The 17,897-nt window shown below is 41.1% G+C and overlaps 1 protein-coding gene across 4 annotated transcripts in view; it reads left to right on the top strand.

Moving 5' to 3' along the window:
- Nucleotides 1-6,379, top strand: part of si:dkeyp-19e1.3 (uncharacterized) — a 110,945-nt gene extending 104,566 nt beyond the window's left edge. For 3 of the 4 annotated variants that reach the window (XM_023984708.2, XM_070442909.1, XM_023984709.2), the window contains one exon: nucleotides 364-6,379. In XM_023984708.2, coding sequence (XP_023840476.1) covers nucleotides 364-2,012 — 1,649 coding nt within the window. In that variant the 3' untranslated portion in view covers nucleotides 2,013-6,379. The remainder of the gene's footprint in view (nucleotides 1-363) is intronic. The other variant, XR_011479648.1, reaches the window with a different exon arrangement.
- The last annotated feature ends 11,518 nt before the right edge of the window (nucleotides 6,380-17,897 follow it).

Genomic DNA, 17,897 nt, shown 5'->3' with positions numbered 1-17,897 from the left:
TAGTACCATCAAAACCACTGTGAAATACATTTTCCATATCCAAAAATATTGTTGTTTCAGCTGTTTGAAGCTGGTGTACAGAACCGAAAGTAAAAGATGAATTAACAAAAGTTAAGAATGGGATGCGTTGAAATAGCATACATAGAACAGATCTATCGATTCTTATACTTGCTTTCAAGTAGAATGATAGATCTATAACTCATAGTGAATTTGGTCAGGTCAACCAAAAAGRTACGTATTGCCACTAAGTATTTGAACAGGGTCAGTGTTTAAAACATAAAAAGCCAAGTGAACTACAACCATGTGTTAATATTATAATAGTTATTCTGTTTTGAATTGCTATGTTATCTTCCCCTACTGTAGCCAAGTCAGAGGAGCTGCCTAAGAAGCCCCTCGGTGAGGAGCGGCCTGTTCTCCTGATGCCCTTCCAGCGTGATCTAGCCCTCCCTCTGGACCAGCCCAAGACCAGTCTCCAGCCCCCGCTCCAGCTCCAGCCCCACATAGAGGCCCACAGGCCGGACACCATCACCCTTGACTGCTCCTCCTGTCCCGGGGACACCAGTAGCATCCCTGGGGCCCACGACCCCCCGCGCCCCATGCCCTCTCAAGACCCGGTGGTAGTCCACAATCAGGCTCTGATGCCAGAAGAGCCTTTAAGTTGTCCAGTCACCCCACCAAAGCCTCCGCCGAAGCCACATAAGGTTGGGTCCACTCCAGGGGTGCGGGGTGTCAGGGATAGGGTGGAGGAGTGTCCGAGTGACCATGTCTCAGAGGTGGAGAAAGCAGGAGAAAGGAGTCTGTCTGAGGTTAGGGGTGGTAGAGCGGGGATGGAGGCCCAATCTGCAGGTCCAGAGACCCAGGGAGAGCCCTGTTACTGGCCTCCGCCCTACGAGCCCCCTGTTGGGGATGTTTCCATCACGCAGTCTGGATCAGGGTCCAAGACAATGGAGTTCCCGGATCTACCCCCTCCACCCTTTTACTCTATGGAAGAGAGCGCCCACACACCCCTGGACCCCGAACCTCCATGCTTGCGAGACGGGACCAAGGTATGGCTGAAGTCGGACTCTGTGCCCCCCTGCTCGGCTCTTTCACTAGGGGTAGAACCCCTACCGAAGCCTAAGAGTCCGCGTCCACCTCCACCCACGTCCCTGGACCTCATCCTGGAGGAATCCCCGTCCTCGCGGCCCTCTTTTTCCCTCGCCTTTGCCAAGCCGTCCCCCCGAATCACCTTCAAGCCCACTAAGTTCCCCATGTCGCTCTGCGTGCCCCAGACAGCAGGGGACCGCCGGCCCTCAAACACCTCCCAGTACGACAACCTCTCAGAGGCTGACGACGAGGACTGCTTCATGGACCGGCTGCTGGAGGCGGCCACGGCCCTGCCGCAGAGCCCCTTGCCAGGCACCAGCCCTCAGGAAACACTGGGGATGTTCGGCCTACCACCACCGCCGTGCATACCCGAGCTGTGTGATGACCCCTCATCCTCCTCTCTTTTCCATCCCCTACCACCGCCTCCTCCGGTGTTCCTCCTTTCCCTGCCCGACACCTCCTCTCCCACCCCTCTCTCTGCCTCCCCCTCTCCTCTTCCTCCCACCTTCTCAGCCCTTCCCTCTCTTCCGCAGGAGCCGGACTATGAAGGACAGGAGGAGAGCTGGATGGTAGACTCTATCGTCATCCCTCCTCCGCCGCCCTGCTTCGCCGATAGACTGGCTCCTTTCCAGTATAGCCCACCTCCTAACCACCACACTGGGCTCAGCAGCCTAACGGACACACACAGAGCCACCACTGCCAACCAGAGTCAAAGCTCAAACCAGAACCAGGGCTCCTCCCAGTTCCAAAAACTGCCCAAGGCCCACAGGCCCCTCCCTGCCCTGCCTGCCTTCACGGCCCAGATGCTGCTTCCGGGGCCCTCATCTGGACAGTCGTCAGGAGAGGTCCCCTCAGTGCGATCCAACCCAGACTTTTATAGAATYCATGCTGGAAGCCACCAGCTGCCCAAATCGGTAACCTTTTAGGGTTTCTATAGTTTGAAAGAGTTTGAAACGTAAAGAATTTGAGACACGTGGCTGGGTCGGAACGAGACAATGGACTGAAGAGACTGCTGCAATTACCTACTGTGCTCATCTAGCATACAAAGTCATTTTGTAGGAGGGAGAGGGGAAAACCCTTAGTGTGGTCAGTTGCTGTTTTTGGAGAGAGCAAATCACTTTTTTCATAGTTATGTATAGATATTTTGTGCTGTTTGCACCTTTTTATTAAGGGCAACAAATGTTTTTCTAAATGTTCACCTACATTTGAAACTGTAGTCTTGCCTAGTTTTAAGGTGTGTGTGCATGTGTCTGGCAATATGACCAGTTGGTCTTTTCATCATGTAGGAATCTGTTTCTTTCGGTTCCCTTTTCCTGTAACAGAAAAGTGTCTTAAGCATTGAGCAGTTTAACATCCAATGAAAACAGGAATTTCTGTTCAAGAACTCAACTCAAAGGGCTTTTCAAGTTGGCATACAGTCATTGTGAAGCACCAAAGGCCTATATCCCATACCAGTACTTAATTTATGTGAGCAGGCTCACAGAACTCAATACAATATAGTTAGACCATATGGTTATTGAACTTATTTGAATTTGCTTATAACTGCTTAAAAACATTAATTTGTAAACTATTTAAATAACATTTATTAGGCCTGTTATTCATGATTTTGTAATGATGAATAGTTGGCAGTTTATACTTAAATGTATGTTACATACTGAACATGAGGAAATTACATATGATGATTTACAAGCTATTTGTTCATGGTTACCAAACTATTTAAAGATTTTGTACCAGCAATGTTAAGCAGACCTTCAAATTAGGTGCTCTCACTATTTAACTCTCTCTCGTTGATAGAGCCATGGTGCAATAGTCACTACTGTATATACTGACGCATGTTTCATTGAGCAATAAGGACTTGTAGTCGAGTCCTTTTTCTTTTATGTGAGATGCAGTACTGTGTTGGATTTTGCTGGTTTTCTTTGTTTCATCTTGTGGATATCGTTTGCATTTTCGAAGGAATTTTATTGTGTTACTATTATTCCAGTTTGTTTTGATACCTTTCTGTGACATCACAGCAATAACGTACTGTAGATATTTTATGGAGAAGGGWTATGCAAAGTACCAGTCAAAAGTTAGGACACACCTACTCATTCAAAGGTTTTTCTTAATTTTTTACTATTTTCTACATTGTAGAATAATAGTGAAGACATCAAAACTATGAAATAACACACATGGAATCATTTAGTAACTGAAAAAAGTGTTAAGCAAATCATTTTAGATTCTTCAGAGTAGCCACCTTGATGACAGCCTTGATGACAGCTTTGCACACTCTTGGRATTCTCTCAACCACCTTCATGGGAAATGCTTTTCCAACAGTCTTGGAGTTCCCACATATGCTTAGCACTAGTTGGCTGCTTTTCCTTTACTCTGTGGTCCAACTCATCCCAAACCATCTCAATTGGGTTGAGGTCGGGTGATTGTGGAGGCCAGGTCATTGATGCAGCACTCCATCACACTCCTTCTTGGTCAAATAGCCCTTACACAGCCTGGAGGTGTGTTGGGTCATTGTCCTGTTGAAAAACAGTATCGCTGCAGAATGCTGTGGTAACCATGCTGGTTAAGTGTGCCTTGAATTCTAAATAAATCACAGACAGTGTCACCAGCAAAGCACCCCCACACCATCACACCTCCTCCTTCATGCTTCAAGGTGGGAACCACACATGCAGTCCAAAAATCTCAAATTTGTACTCATCAGACCAAACGACAGATTTCCACCGGTCTAATGTCTATTGCTCGTGTTTCTTGGCCCAAGCAAGTCTTCTTCTTATTGGTGTCCTTTAGTAGTGTTTCCTATGCAGCAATTCAACCGTGAAGGCCTGATTCACACAGTCTCCTCTGAACAGTTGATGTTGAGATGTGTCTGTTTCTTGAACTCTGAAGCATTTATTTGGGCTGCAATTTCTGAGGCTGGTAACTCTAGTGAACTTATCCTCTGCAGCAGAGGTAACTCTGGGTCTTCCATTCCTGTGGCGGAAAAGAAGACCCAGAGTTACCAAAAACCCAGAGACCCAAAACCCTTGAATGAGTAGGTGTGTCCAAACTTTTGACTGGTAATATATGTACAAAGAAGACAGAAGTGTTGTGGGTGAAGCAGAGCCATGTTCAGTAGGCAAACGGTTCAGAAAGTTGCAGATAGGAATGTCTTGAATACAGCTGACGTGATTAGTTATTCTACATGTCAGAGGCATATTTGCTCTACATAACATATTGCTACCTGAACATTGTGTGATGTTGTATCCTGCTGAATGCGCAACATGTTTACTTCATAAACAAACCATCAACACAAAAACAGATGGGAACACAAGATGGCGTTATTAGGGAATCCAATAATTCTTTAGCCTACCCAATACCATTTATGAAAGACTGGTTTCACCTAGTGGAGAATTAGAAACCTTAAAGGACCAGAGCAGTAACTTGATTGACCTGTGTTTTATATACATTTCCACACTGAGGTTGGAATAATACTGTGAAATTGTGAGTTGTTTTTTTTTAAATGCCCTTTTAGTGTATGCGCTGTTTGAAAAGGCCGCCTGAAATTTCAGCCTGTTTTTGGTGGAATGGAGTTTTGGCCAAACCTTTCTGCCAAAAACAGATAGTTTTCAGTTTTCCCCTTCCTACTCAGATCACTCCCACACAGTCCTAACAAAATTCTTGCTTAAGAAATTGCACTTTGCTAAGAAGGTATTTTTYTTTCTTTTATACCATTTTGATTTTTGAAAAACTATCTCAGTAYGTTACTTAATTGTTACCCAGAAATATTATATTGAGATTTAAAGAATTCCTGCATTGGACCTTTAACAGTGTTGACATGCATTTTTTGTGGGACCCTATCAACAATGGAATAATGAACAAAATACAAAAATATGTAGGGTCAACTTCATAGTACTTTTAAGTTGCATCCACATTCTTTACCCTTCTCCCAAAATGTACAGTTCTCTCAAAATGTGCCATGAATTTAAAAGCATTCGATTGGGCGTAGCCTAAGCATTGGCTGGAGGGTGTTTCCACAATTTTTAAACCCAAGAGAAAGGGTGCAAGTGTGTGCTTCAGCAGAAGTGTCGAGAATCAGGACACAACCGTAGTTGAAGAACCACAGCCCGTCTAGAAGTGAGGTCAGTGTTGATTGGTTGACAAAAGAAACCAGCATTCAGAAGAGGTATTCTTGGAGGAATGGAAGTTTGAGCCATAACATAACAAGGAAATATAGGAGCCGTCCCAAATGGCACCCTATTCTTTGTATAGTTTACTACTTTTGACAAAAGTATGTAGGGACTATGTAMGGTATTAGGATGCCATTTGGGACTCAGACCTAGTCTACCTTTTATCTGTTTACTGATTTTATTAAATTATATGAGTGTTATGGACATCTGTTTGAAGTTTTGCGCTCGCACTTCTACTTTTATTTTCTCCAGAGTCTGTTTGGAGTGTGTTTCGTCCTTGGTTACTGTGCATTCTTTTGAAAGGCTCCGGGCCAAGAAGCTTTTTTGTTTGTACCATGTTCTGAAAAGAGCGACGTCATTCGGCTTGTTCACAGGGGTTGGTTTGAACTAACACAGATCTTTTTAATCATAAGGATCTGTTGGTGTCCAGTTTCGAAGTATAGTTTATATCTTAATCTGGGCATTGCCTTGAGCTCAGACCAACCTCGTGAACAAGAACATACATTGACAAATGTTGTATAAAAAAAGACAAATGTTTGCCTTTTCTTTCTTTCCTCCCACAGAACAGACCAGTTCGAGTAAAATCGGAGTGGAATATTTTATCCACAATTAACCCTTTAACTCTATTCCCAACTGGTAGAGGATATTTTGACAGTGGATTTAGAAATGGGTATGGGGAAAAAATCTCAACTTGAACTTGATTGGTCAACTCTCCTAGCCATCCCGCATTAATTTGTATCGTTTTGAGTTCTTGCAGTTCAGTGTTTGCCACTGAGGGCTGTAAGAAAATGCATGATCTGACACCAAAGATATTGGATAAAGACAGGAATTTGGTGAGTGATGAATATTGCACCATTTTTGTTAGACCTTGAAGAATAGAAATATGTAAATAAATTGTCAAAAAAAATAAAAAAATTTAAGAATGCACTCAACCAGGCAGTTGATACAGTGCATTCAGAAAGTATTCAGACCCCTTGACTTTTTCCACTTTTTGTTATGTTACAGCCTTATTCTAAAATTGATTAAATCGTTTTTTCCCCTCATTAATCTACACCCAATACCCCATAATGACAAAGCAAAAACAGGTTTGACTTTTGCAAATGTATTAAAAATAAAACGCATTTACAAAAGTGTTCAGACCTTTTACTCAGTACTTTGTTGAAGCACCTCTGGCACCAATTACAGCTCGAGTCTTTGGTATGACGCTACAAGCTTGTCAAACCTGTATTTGGGGAGTTTCTCCCATTCTTCTCTGCAGATCCTCTCAAGGTCTGTCAGGTTGGATGYAGAGTAATACTGCACAGCTATTTTCAGGTCTCTCCAGAGATGTTCGAGCAGGTTCAAGACCTCTAGCTGGGACATTCAGAGACTTGTCCCGAAGCCACCCCTGCATTGTCTTGGCTGTGTGTTTAGGGTCGTTGACCTGTTGGAAGGTGAACCTTCTGTCCTGAGCACTCTGGAGCAGGTTTTCATCAAGGATCTCTCTGTACTTTGCTCCGTTCATCTTTCCCTCGATCCTGACTAGTCTCCCAGTCCCTGCCGCTGAAAAACATCCCCAAAGCATGATGTTGCTACCACCATGCTTCACCGTAGGGATGGAGCCAGGTTTCCTCCAAACGTGACACTTTGCATTCAGGCCAAAGAGTTCAATCTTGGTTTCATCAGACCAGAGAATCTTGTTTCTCATGGTCTGAGAGTCTTCAGGTGCCTTTTGGCGAACTCCAAGTGGGCTTTCATGTGCCTTTTACTGAGGAGTGGCTTCCATCTGGCCACTTACCATAAAGGCCTGATCGGTGGAGTGCTGCAGGAATGGGAAAACCTTCCAGAAGGAAAACCATCTCCACAGAGGAACTGGAGTTCTGTCAGGTTCTTGGTCACCTCCCAGTTKAGACTCTAGGAAGAGTCTTGGTGGTTCCAAACTTCTTCCATTTAAGAATGATGGAGGTATGGTAGAAAAATTACAAGATTATGTTATAATACTGTTTATGCATCGAATAGCTTTGAGTACTCTCTCATCTGTGTCTGTGGGACTGAGTTGGGCCTCTGGAGCTTGSCACTGGCAATTGATTTATGATGGCTTGGTGATAGAACCTAAAGCCTCCATTCCGTTGAATGACTAGTATCTGTGTGTTAAGGGGAGCAAAACTGACAGGATAACCCTGTAAAACAAGCAGTAAATGACCTAGAGACCGAAACCTGGCGCAATGTAAATCTTGCTGTATGTTGCTTGATAGCGCAATGTACGTTTTGTATAATTCTATTCATCTGTTTGTCATGAACATTCAAGAGGATGTACTTTGTTATAAAATGCTGTGGTTCAAATCTGCTCGTTGAGCTCTCGGCATCATACTTCAGAGTGTGGGATCGACCAGCTTCATTATTGCAATAATTAATCGATATTAAAGAATGATTGTTTGAAGAAATATGTCTCTCTCAGTTATAATTTCCACCACAATATATCATTTTGCTGATTGTTCCCGGGGAAATCCAGGTTAACCGTGCACAGGAGTTGCATTAGATGCAGCCGGGGAAGCCATACTCCGCTAGACGGAGCCGATCAGATCCCCGCCTGGCCGGGAGCGTCAGCAGAATGGATACTTAATRTCGAACAGAGACAGATAAATAGGGTGAGACTGACATTTCTTGGAAACCAATTKATTTTTTTGGTTGAGAAAATGGGAATCCCGAGGAATCTGCAATCTAGCGTTAACATACAAATCTGTGTGTGCCGGATGAAAACTAGAATATGTGTGAACTAGTTAAGATCATTTAACGTTAGCTTCCAAACCTGTGTGGACCGGATGGAAACTAGAACCTGTGTGGACTAGTTAAAAACACAGTGTGGGTTAAAGTCCTGTGTAGGCTAGAGACCTGTGTGGACTCAAAAGCGCTATAGACATATTAGAGAATGCATTACAATGATATTGGGGTTAAGATGCACCTGTAATTGTTTTAAACCAAATCCCATTTTAGAAATAAGAGATACAGAGTCCTGAAGGTACTGCCGTTTTAAGGTTATGAGATCCTGATGGTATTGTCATAATAAATAGGAATTTGTGATCGTATGGTCCTAAAGTAAGAAAGTAGTCCTATATGGTATTGCGGTGATCCATTGCAATATCATGGGTTAGTACTGTAAGATGTAATTGTATGAGTTGCGTTATCCCAGGAACTAACCCTGAGATAGAAATTAAAAAATATTCCTGCAAGCTATAAAAAATATTGTAAAAAACAACTAATTGATTAAGTGTCTTGGGAACAGTACTGTGTGAATTGTGATATGAGTGTGGAAGTGTTCATCTGAGGTTTGGATAATAAGATCTAGAAATGTGTATAATAAGCTGATTTAAATTTGGATAATGCGTTTCGATATATATCTTGGGGTTCTGCCTATCATAGAATATCACGGGGTGTTATTGTGCGCAGGATGCTATTTTAGAAGCCAACGGGATATCTATAGGCTTTTTTTGGGAGGCTAGAGAGTCCCTGAAGACCAGCTGGGTTTTGGGTTCCCCTGCTAGTATGGCTATGGATAGTTGTTGGAAACGCACATGGAGTGGTTGATGTGACTACCTAAGATTTAGAATGGAAAAAATGAGAAATTGTATGTGTGTATAACTGATTACTGGAGATTTGATGAAGTAATAATGGAAATAATAATATACAAACTTGCACACCTACACGTACGTAAGGGGTGACATTTTTGATCTGAGTTGGTCCCTTTATGGATAATTTGGATTTTCTCCATCCAGGTAATGCATAAAAAAGAGGATTTGCTATATTTATCGAATAAACCATTTTTCCATAAAGTTAGGGAGAATTAACACGGAATGTAGACGTAACAACGTTAAAAAAAWATATATATATTCATTATGTCGCACAAGAAAAGGTAATCCGCTTTTACTAAACTCGCCAGATCTGTTTCCAAAACAATGAATGTTGACTCAACTTGTTGACTGCTAAATACCGTTTGCGCATGTGAAATCTTTGCAAAGAAGCACTTGGCTGAACCTTAAGGCTATTTTCTGGTAATTGTGTTGTTATTATGTGCCAGATGTTAAGACTACAAACCATTATAATTGGGTTTGTCGTGTCTTGACTATCATTAATGTGTTTGACTGTTATTTTATAAAATAATCGCATACCACGGTCAATTATGCGATTTCAATTCATCATATAACAATTAAGTAGTAATTAGTAGTGCACCACTGGAAAAGTTATTTAACGAGTTACTATCTCCCAACTAAACTCTAAAGATATAAATATCTCGTACATCAGTCACAGTAAATTCATTAATTCTTATTTACCTTGTCTCATTCTGATTGTTGCAAAACTCTTGGTTATCTGCACGAACCCTATCATAAATGATGAATCAGCGATATATAAATTGGCTTAATTGTTTACTAACTAAATAATCACACAGAATTACAGAAATGCACAATCAGGTTAGCTTACACATTGATTACTACACAATGCAATGAAAAGTCCCTAGTGGACTAACCCGATATGACGACTTGGTAGACAATGGAAAGGGGTGGGGACAGATAAAAAGCGGGAGAGACAGGGTGGACTTTATTGTACATTAATGTGGAAAATATTCCTATTGTAAATATGGATATTTAGCACCCTAACAACCACTCATTCGGATTTAGAAATGCAACACATATTTACGCTTGTATGGCTCCGTCTGGGGAGTAATTCGACAGAAGTCTCTGGTTTGTCCACCAGAAATCAGTCTTTCATAGTTGTAACTTGTTCAACGGGCGCTGTTTGTTAGAATAGAGTGATGAGGAGGTCAGAGAACTGGCAGTGTGGTGCCAGGACAACGACCTCTCCCTCAATGTGAGTAAGACAAAGCGGACTACAGGAAAAGGCGGACGGAACATTAACATCAACGGGGCTGTAGCGGAGCGGGTCGAGAGTTTCAAGTTCCTTGGTGTSSAAACGCACKAAGACAATCATGAAACACAACAAAACCTTTTCCCCCTCAGGAGACTGAAAAGATTTGGCATGGGTCCCSAGATCCTCAAAAYGTTCTACAGCTGCACCATCAAGAGCAACCTGACCGGTTGCGTCACCGTCTGGTATGGCAACTGCTCGGCATCTGACCGTAAGGCGCTACAGAGGGTAGTGCGTACGGCCCAGTACATCACTGGGGCCAAGCTAACTGCAATCCAGGACCTATATAATAGGCGGTGTCAGAGGAAAGCCCATAAAATTGTCAGAGACGCCAGTCACCCAGGTTATAGACTGTTCTCTCTGCTACTGCACGGCAAGCAGTACTGGAGCGCCAATTCTAGGACCAAAAGGCTCCTTAACCGCTTCTACCCCCCAAGCTATGGTCATCGGACTGTTACATTGACACCCCCTCTCCTCCATTTGTTTTGTACACTGCCGCTACTCACCGTTTATTATCTATGCATAGTCACTTCACACCTACCTATTATACATGTACAAATTACCGCTTGCCTGTACCGGAACCCCCTGTATATAGCCTTGTTATGTTATTGTGTTACTTTTTATWATTTTTTACTGTCGTTTATTTGGTAAATATTTTCTTAACTCTCCTTGAACTGCACTGTTGGTTAAGGGCTTGTAAGTAAGCATTTCGCGGTAAGGTCTACAGTTGTTTTCGGAGGAAATTGTTCTTTGTCTCTCGTCTTCGGTCGAGTTTACTAGACTATTTGTGACTCCACCACCTGGATTCGGTCTTATGTAGCAAAATATGAATTTCTGTTTTTTACATTATATAAAAGTAGAGACTCGTTGCCACAAAATGGTATATCATACACTACAGTTGAGGAACAATGGGAAAGTGATTCTGCTTTGAATGTTGATAAACCTGTAACCTTTTGAGAAAATTGCATTTTAGTGTTTCGGTGAGAGCTTTTTGTCTACACCCATTCAGCATCGTTCACACCCTCTTAAATTTTAGCCCCACCTATCTCCTTGCGTTCAGAGCGCGCTGGCCGATGATTTGTTTACCTCTGGATAACATGAAAACAGCCTAACCAGCTCTGCTGGCAACAATTTCATTGTGCTTTTTTACCGATGTTTACTGACACCGGCCATATTCGGGTGTTGTACACTTTACCCTAAGACATGTAGCTAGCTACCTAGGTAAACAATTAACCTAGCTAGGTAAACAACATGGAACATCACACATCCTAACGTTAGCTAAGGGGCCAGTCAGCTAATGCTAGCTAACAGTACAATTTGGCTTGAAATGTAACCACTTTCTGTCAAAATTAGAAACGTGTAATATCTGAAAATGTAGCTAGCAAGACTATCTTACCCGTATACACTACCAGTCAAAAGTTTTAGAACACCTACTCATTCAAGGGTTTTTCTTTATTTTTTACAATTTTCTACATCGTAGTATAATAGTGAAGACATCAAAACTATGAAATAACACATATGGAATCATGTAGTAACCAAAAAAAGTGTTAAACAATTCCAAATATATTTTATATCTGAGATTCTTCAAATAGCCAAACTTTTGACCGGTAGTGTACATGCCTGATGGACGTGTCTCCCTGTCACGGATCCATGCCACAAATGCCCTTAGTTTGAAGACGTAATCCAGAAACAGGTGTTTTCCCATCTCTTTAGCTATCATACTCTAATTCCACCGATTTCAAAACTCGATCCACCAGAAATTGGAGAGCAACACTTGTGCAGCTAAAAAAAAAAATTTAAAGCTGCGTTACCAACAGACTGACCCGGTCAAATAGACAAAAGCCTTCTGTTTGGCAGACCAATCCGAGCTCATCTCTCGGCATGTCCAGCCCTCTCATTATCTCAGCTAATCATGGCTAGTGGGAAGGTTGCTGTCTTTTTATGTGGCTTAACCAACAAGGCTCGTAATTGAACAATTGCATTCGTATTTACAGATGGCATACAAATTTGTTATTAAGGCACATGCCAAAAAAACGCATTTTGATTATTTTTTTTAAAATACGTTCAAACTGCTCTCTTGTAAAGTCGTGACTTCCGGCATTTTCCTGAATCGGCTCACATTTTACATATACAGCTGCAGACGTGTAGTCTTTAGCTTCACTCGTCGAGAGTTCCTGACCATTTGTGACGTATTCAGCTCGCGTTGCATGTATACTGGTTGGTTTGAGTCTAACCATTCGTGATGTCCGGTTCAACACCATCCGCCTGCTTACTCTGAATGGTTGATTATTCAYGGTACAGCTAGAACCATTCTACACGCCCGTAGCAACCCGGCAATGTACTGGTCTCCATTTAAATGGCAACCATTTCAGTGTGTGGACTGCATCCTCACGTTCTCTGGTCTAATGTAAATTTCGTTAGCGAGTCCTTTTATAAACTCTGGCAAAAGGGGCGTTCCATGACGCCGGCATAATGTCTGTGCTCACGTGGGTGTGGTCACTGACTGGTTGAAACTTTTATATGAAAAACAATTCTCATTTAGAAGGCTAACATCACATTTCATCTTCTCAAAAATAGTTTCATATTTAATCATATATAAGTTCCACAACATTTAGATGTATATCTGATAACTGGGAAATATACACATTCAGAGATAGTTATGTTATACTGTCCGTAATGAGATCCCAAAACAACAACTAATCTGACATAATTCTTCTTTCAGTACCCATGGACCATTCCAACTGTTTGGATTACAGAAATATTGTTTCAAAATTCAACCTTTTGATGTTACCGTTTTGGTGGGAGGAATCTCCCTGTAACAAAGAGGGTTCTTTCCCCTCAATCCTGCAGAGCCCGAAGGCAGAGATTCTACAAGGTATTTACGACCGTCATAAAACGACCAACTTCACCCCTCTGCGGTAGAGAGAGGGCACTGTAGAGCGGACCACACAACCGGATCCTTTGGATCCTCACAGGAGAGTCATGACCACTTATTTCCTTGTTATTTCAATAGTATTGGGTCTATGTTATTGACTAAAATCTGGGTTTCTGATTGTATGGTTTGCATAGCTAGATACAGCAGCCAGTGTTTGTTTTAAGATGTAACCTGAATGATTTAGCAGCTTGCTTAGTTCAAATTGAAAGGCTAATTTATTCAACGTGAATAGCGAGGCGGTTTCGAGGTAATACGTTTTTGTGATGCCTAATAGCCTGCTGGAATAGGCTACTGAGAATGGTGTCGTAATTTCAATCACTGAATTAAATATTAATAATATGGATACGAACTGAATATATTCTTCTCAACAACAGCCAGTGTTTGTTTTATTACATGTAGCCTAATCATATGGACTGTTACCTAAATCTAATCCTGTGAGAAATTGTCATTTGTCTCATTATGAAATAGATTTACATTTTATGCCATCTTATTCTGAAATAGATTTCTAGAATGGAAAAGTCATGAGGAATTACAATGTGAGTAATTGTTCGTTTTAAAGAGGGAATTATATCAAGCGATAGCATTGGGGTTACCAAACCTAAAATGACCTTTTTTTTAATGTTTGTTCATGAACATGAAGGGCATTGTCGTGAGGTGGATAGGGAAAATCATGAGGAAAAGAGAGACCAGTCATATATGGGAGTGAATCATTAGACTCTGTGGGGAGATAAATGTCGCTGTGTCTAAGTAAGAGTACATAAACATCGGGGTGGATTAAAACAAACTATTAATGATTGGATGGAGGACAGTGGAATTATCATCATGTTTAGATTGCTGATTTAAGATGTAGCATAGTGAATGCTAACGAAATGTACACTGTCTCTTCCAGGAGAGGAGGGGGTGTCATTATCTCTCTCTTTGGAATGTTCCCGAAACTGTGGTCTTGATAGAGCAGTTAGTGAAATTCTGCAGTTTTATAAGTATAAAGGTATCCGGATTCGGCCGGAAAGGGAGCTCCCAAATGAGATGACCAATTTTGTTTGTTTTTACCATGCATTATGAATATTTGTTAGTAGCGTTAATACTGTATTTGATTTATTGTGTGGTGTGTCTTATTTGGTTTTAGTGGATTTTCCACGGGTTGCTCCTTAAAGGGCACACAAATGAAATTTGCTGAAGTTTCTATTGTCAGAGTTTTGGTTGAACACATGTAAATTATTTTGATAAGGAATGTACTGAAAAAACCCAATGTAAACCTGGTACACAAAATGTATGAAATGTTTAACATGTTTTGAAATAATTATTCTGAGGTACAGGGAAAGGACAAGGAGAGAAACACTCACTTGAAGGGGTTGAATGACCTCTGACCTCACTTTCTGGTGAGGCCTGATCACCACCAGAGAGCCCAGAAACATTGAGTAAGATTTATATGTAATATGTAAACTCTCATAATTACGGAGAAGTTTATAATTAATAGTTCTATGTGTGATTCGGACCACAAGAAGGACAGACCTGTCTCTAGTCTATTTTACTATGACCTATATATTTTGGGATACAATTATTTCCTTATGTAGTTCTTAAGGGACATTTTTATTTAACCAGCAGTGTTGMTTTTWTTTTACACATCATTAATCACGTTGTGTCGTGTCAAAATGGTGGAATTACCAGTCCACTGAGGTTTTTTGGATGGAAGTTTTACACACCTTCAGTGATATGGAGTGTATTGTGTTGGTGTTTGTTCTGTTTCCGTTTTGTTTCGATACAAATCTCACCAGAATGAGTCTGCTGGATGATCGGGATTTCTCCCTAAGGATTAGCCCTCTAACTCCCTGKCCCTGTGACTCTGCGATGAGGTTGACAGTGTGATAGGGGAGTGTAAGCCAATTTGACATTTGTCTTAGAACTTTATGTTAAAAATATTGGTAAATAAATAATTTGTCTTAAAGTAAATAGTTTGTCTGGATTTCCTGAATCAGGAATGCTCTTAACTAAACTGTTCTGATCTGTCCTCTTTCGAGATTATGGCAAAGGTGACCACAGATGGTATCTAGATGCATGAAAGAGGGACAATTTGACCAAGGAATGGTGTGGACCTCAAACCCCCTCTAACGGGCTGAAGTAATGGTGAAAATGGTGTTTCATTATGGTCCTTCACCACTTCTACCTGAGTCCGAGCCAGCAACTGCCTTTGCTCTCAGGAGTGCTACATGAGTCCACGTGGAGGGAGCACGGAGAGAGATCCGTTCCAAGCTTCTCTCATGTTGCTGGTGTACTGGTTGGCAAATGGACAAGACATAATGGGTGGTAAAGGTGGTGGGGGCCCAGGTGAGACATTGAAATCGGGACATTATCATAGGCCATCCACTTTGAACTGTGAAGATTTCTGAAGAAGACAATGAAGAGACGCTAGAAGAATGAGTGCCGTGAAGGAGAGGGGGTTGGTCCTAATTGATTTAGACTTGTCCAAAATTGTTTATTTGGGTTATCAGGTTGATTGTGGAGGTCTACACACTGCAAAATGTATAGTAATTTTGACTAAGAATGCATTGTGATACTGATCTGTAATTATAACCCTGATGAGAAAAGTTAATACTAGAATTAACTTTATATTAATATAAATGTACATTCTGCCAGGGTCGACGTGTGCCAATTTGAGGGTTTTAATTTTGAGTGACAGAACTAACATGAATCACTAAGCATTGTAATTCTAAATTTGGGTTGTTTAATTAATTGGGTTTTAATTATGATTTGGAAACAAAGATTTTTGTAAACTGACTGATTTMAMGAAGTTTGTAGTATGTGAGTGAAGCAATTAATGTATTATGAATTGATTGTTTTGATTGTGACATGTGTAAAGAAGTTGTGTACTAAAGATGTTGASACTATTCTCACCGTGCCCCGGCTGAACAGAGAGGGGGAACCCTTTGATCCTGACAGTGAATCTGATCCTAATCTGTTTGACCTATATCCATTACCAATTTACATTTTGATAATGATAATACTCAGGAACTATAGCAGGTTTGTGCTAATGGAACATAGAGTCCATAGGCAATGCCCTTATAAATAATGGGATCATGATGCTTGTCCTGGGTCATGTTCATTAGTCACCAAACTGAATACATTTTACTTAAACCGGGAGTCACTACCTGGGTTTGTCCAACAAGATATTCTAATTTCTACAGATGGTGCTATGGGGATGGAAATAGTTATTTCCACCATGCTGACCAATGGGAGTATGCTCGGTGTCAACATGATTGTTGGAAGTTTGTTTATGCTTAAGTTAGAAATTGTTGCCTCGTGTCTTTCTACATTTGTATTAATGTATTTAAAAAAAAAAAAAAAAATTTTTAATGGCTTTGAAGTTGAGACAAGTCTCAAAATGGGAGATAATGGTAGAAAAATTACAAGATTATGTTATAATACTGTTTATGCATTGGATAGCTTTGATGAGTACTCTCATCTGTGGCTGTGGGACTGAGTTGGGCATCTGGGGCTTGGCGCTGGCAATTTATTTATGATGGCTAGGTGATAGAACCTACAGCCTGCACTGTATGTCAGTAAAAAGTATGGTGGACTAAGAATAGGGTATATCAATTTTTTTGTTAAATACTTATTTTGGGGAAAAATATGACTTGAAATGTTGACGAGACACTATTATGCAACATAAATGGGTTAAACCACATTTCATGCCCCATTCTGTCTAAAAGTCACATATCACATAATGGCTCTAATAGTAATAAAAACTGCACTTTGTAATTTCTCATGTATAAAATGTGTAGTTCGATCCCGGAATGCTGATTGGGTATGAACAAATATTTATTTTTACTCTTCTAACGTTGATAACGAGTTTAGAATAGCAATAAGGCACCTCGGAGGGGTTGTGGTATATACCACGGCTACAGTGGCGGTCAGTGCCATTCATGAGGGAGGACACTTTTTCATGATCATGTCCTTTTCTATTACAGAATGTTGGATGACTGTCATTCATATTCCATTCACCCAGTTCAATGTAACATCGATAGATTTAGACTACTACATGATACTCACATTTTCCATATACCCATCATGAGGTTGCTATGAATTAAAGTTTACAACCTAGGTGCACACAGGTCAAGAGAAACATTTGAGATGAGACAGTGACACATTCAATGCCGCTTTGCACACTTGCCTGCATCTAGCTTATCTAGGGTGTAATCATTAGTCCAAKAGTTGCAAACGAGAGTTTCAATTGGACAAATTCAGGTATTTTTATCCCTATTTCGTTTGCTTTTGTTTTAAGAAACGTTTTTCAACAGAATCAGCGGAATGAATACACCCCTGAACACGCATAAACACAGTTCACTTTTATAGCAGCCACATTATATTCCTTCTCGCTTCTTTGCACTCTCCTCTCACCTTTTCCCTCCGTTTGTGGACTTCAATGAACAACACATCAGCTATGTGACCAGGCGAGAGAACCTTTCCAAGCCAAACCATATAACTGCTACACAGCCTACATCGTTGTCCCCATATTAGCTAAAGTAACGTCCTAGTCAACATAGCTAATAGAATTAATGTGTTGGTAAACCCGCTACAATCATGCAGTAACGTTAGTGTACAGTCAGTAAGCAGTTACACCGGTGGGCCTAGTGGCAATAAATTAGTCAAAATAAATGCTAACCTTGACTTCCAGTGTTGTGTTGGATTGTCATAGCCAGCTAACTAACATAGTATCCATCTGTTTGAGCCAGGTGTTTGTTACTAAACTAGCCAGCTCCATTTGCTAGCTAAGTAGGTGAAACTGAAAGTGGAAAAAAACACTCGCTTGTAATTAATTT

The sequence above is a fragment of the Salvelinus sp. IW2-2015 genome, linkage group LG4q.1:29 (assembly GCF_002910315.2).
Source record: "Salvelinus sp. IW2-2015 linkage group LG4q.1:29, ASM291031v2, whole genome shotgun sequence".
Taxonomy (NCBI): domain Eukaryota; kingdom Metazoa; phylum Chordata; class Actinopteri; order Salmoniformes; family Salmonidae; genus Salvelinus; species Salvelinus sp. IW2-2015.
The sequence above is the reverse complement of the archived record's forward strand: the minus strand, read 5'-3'. Positions and strand labels throughout refer to the sequence as shown.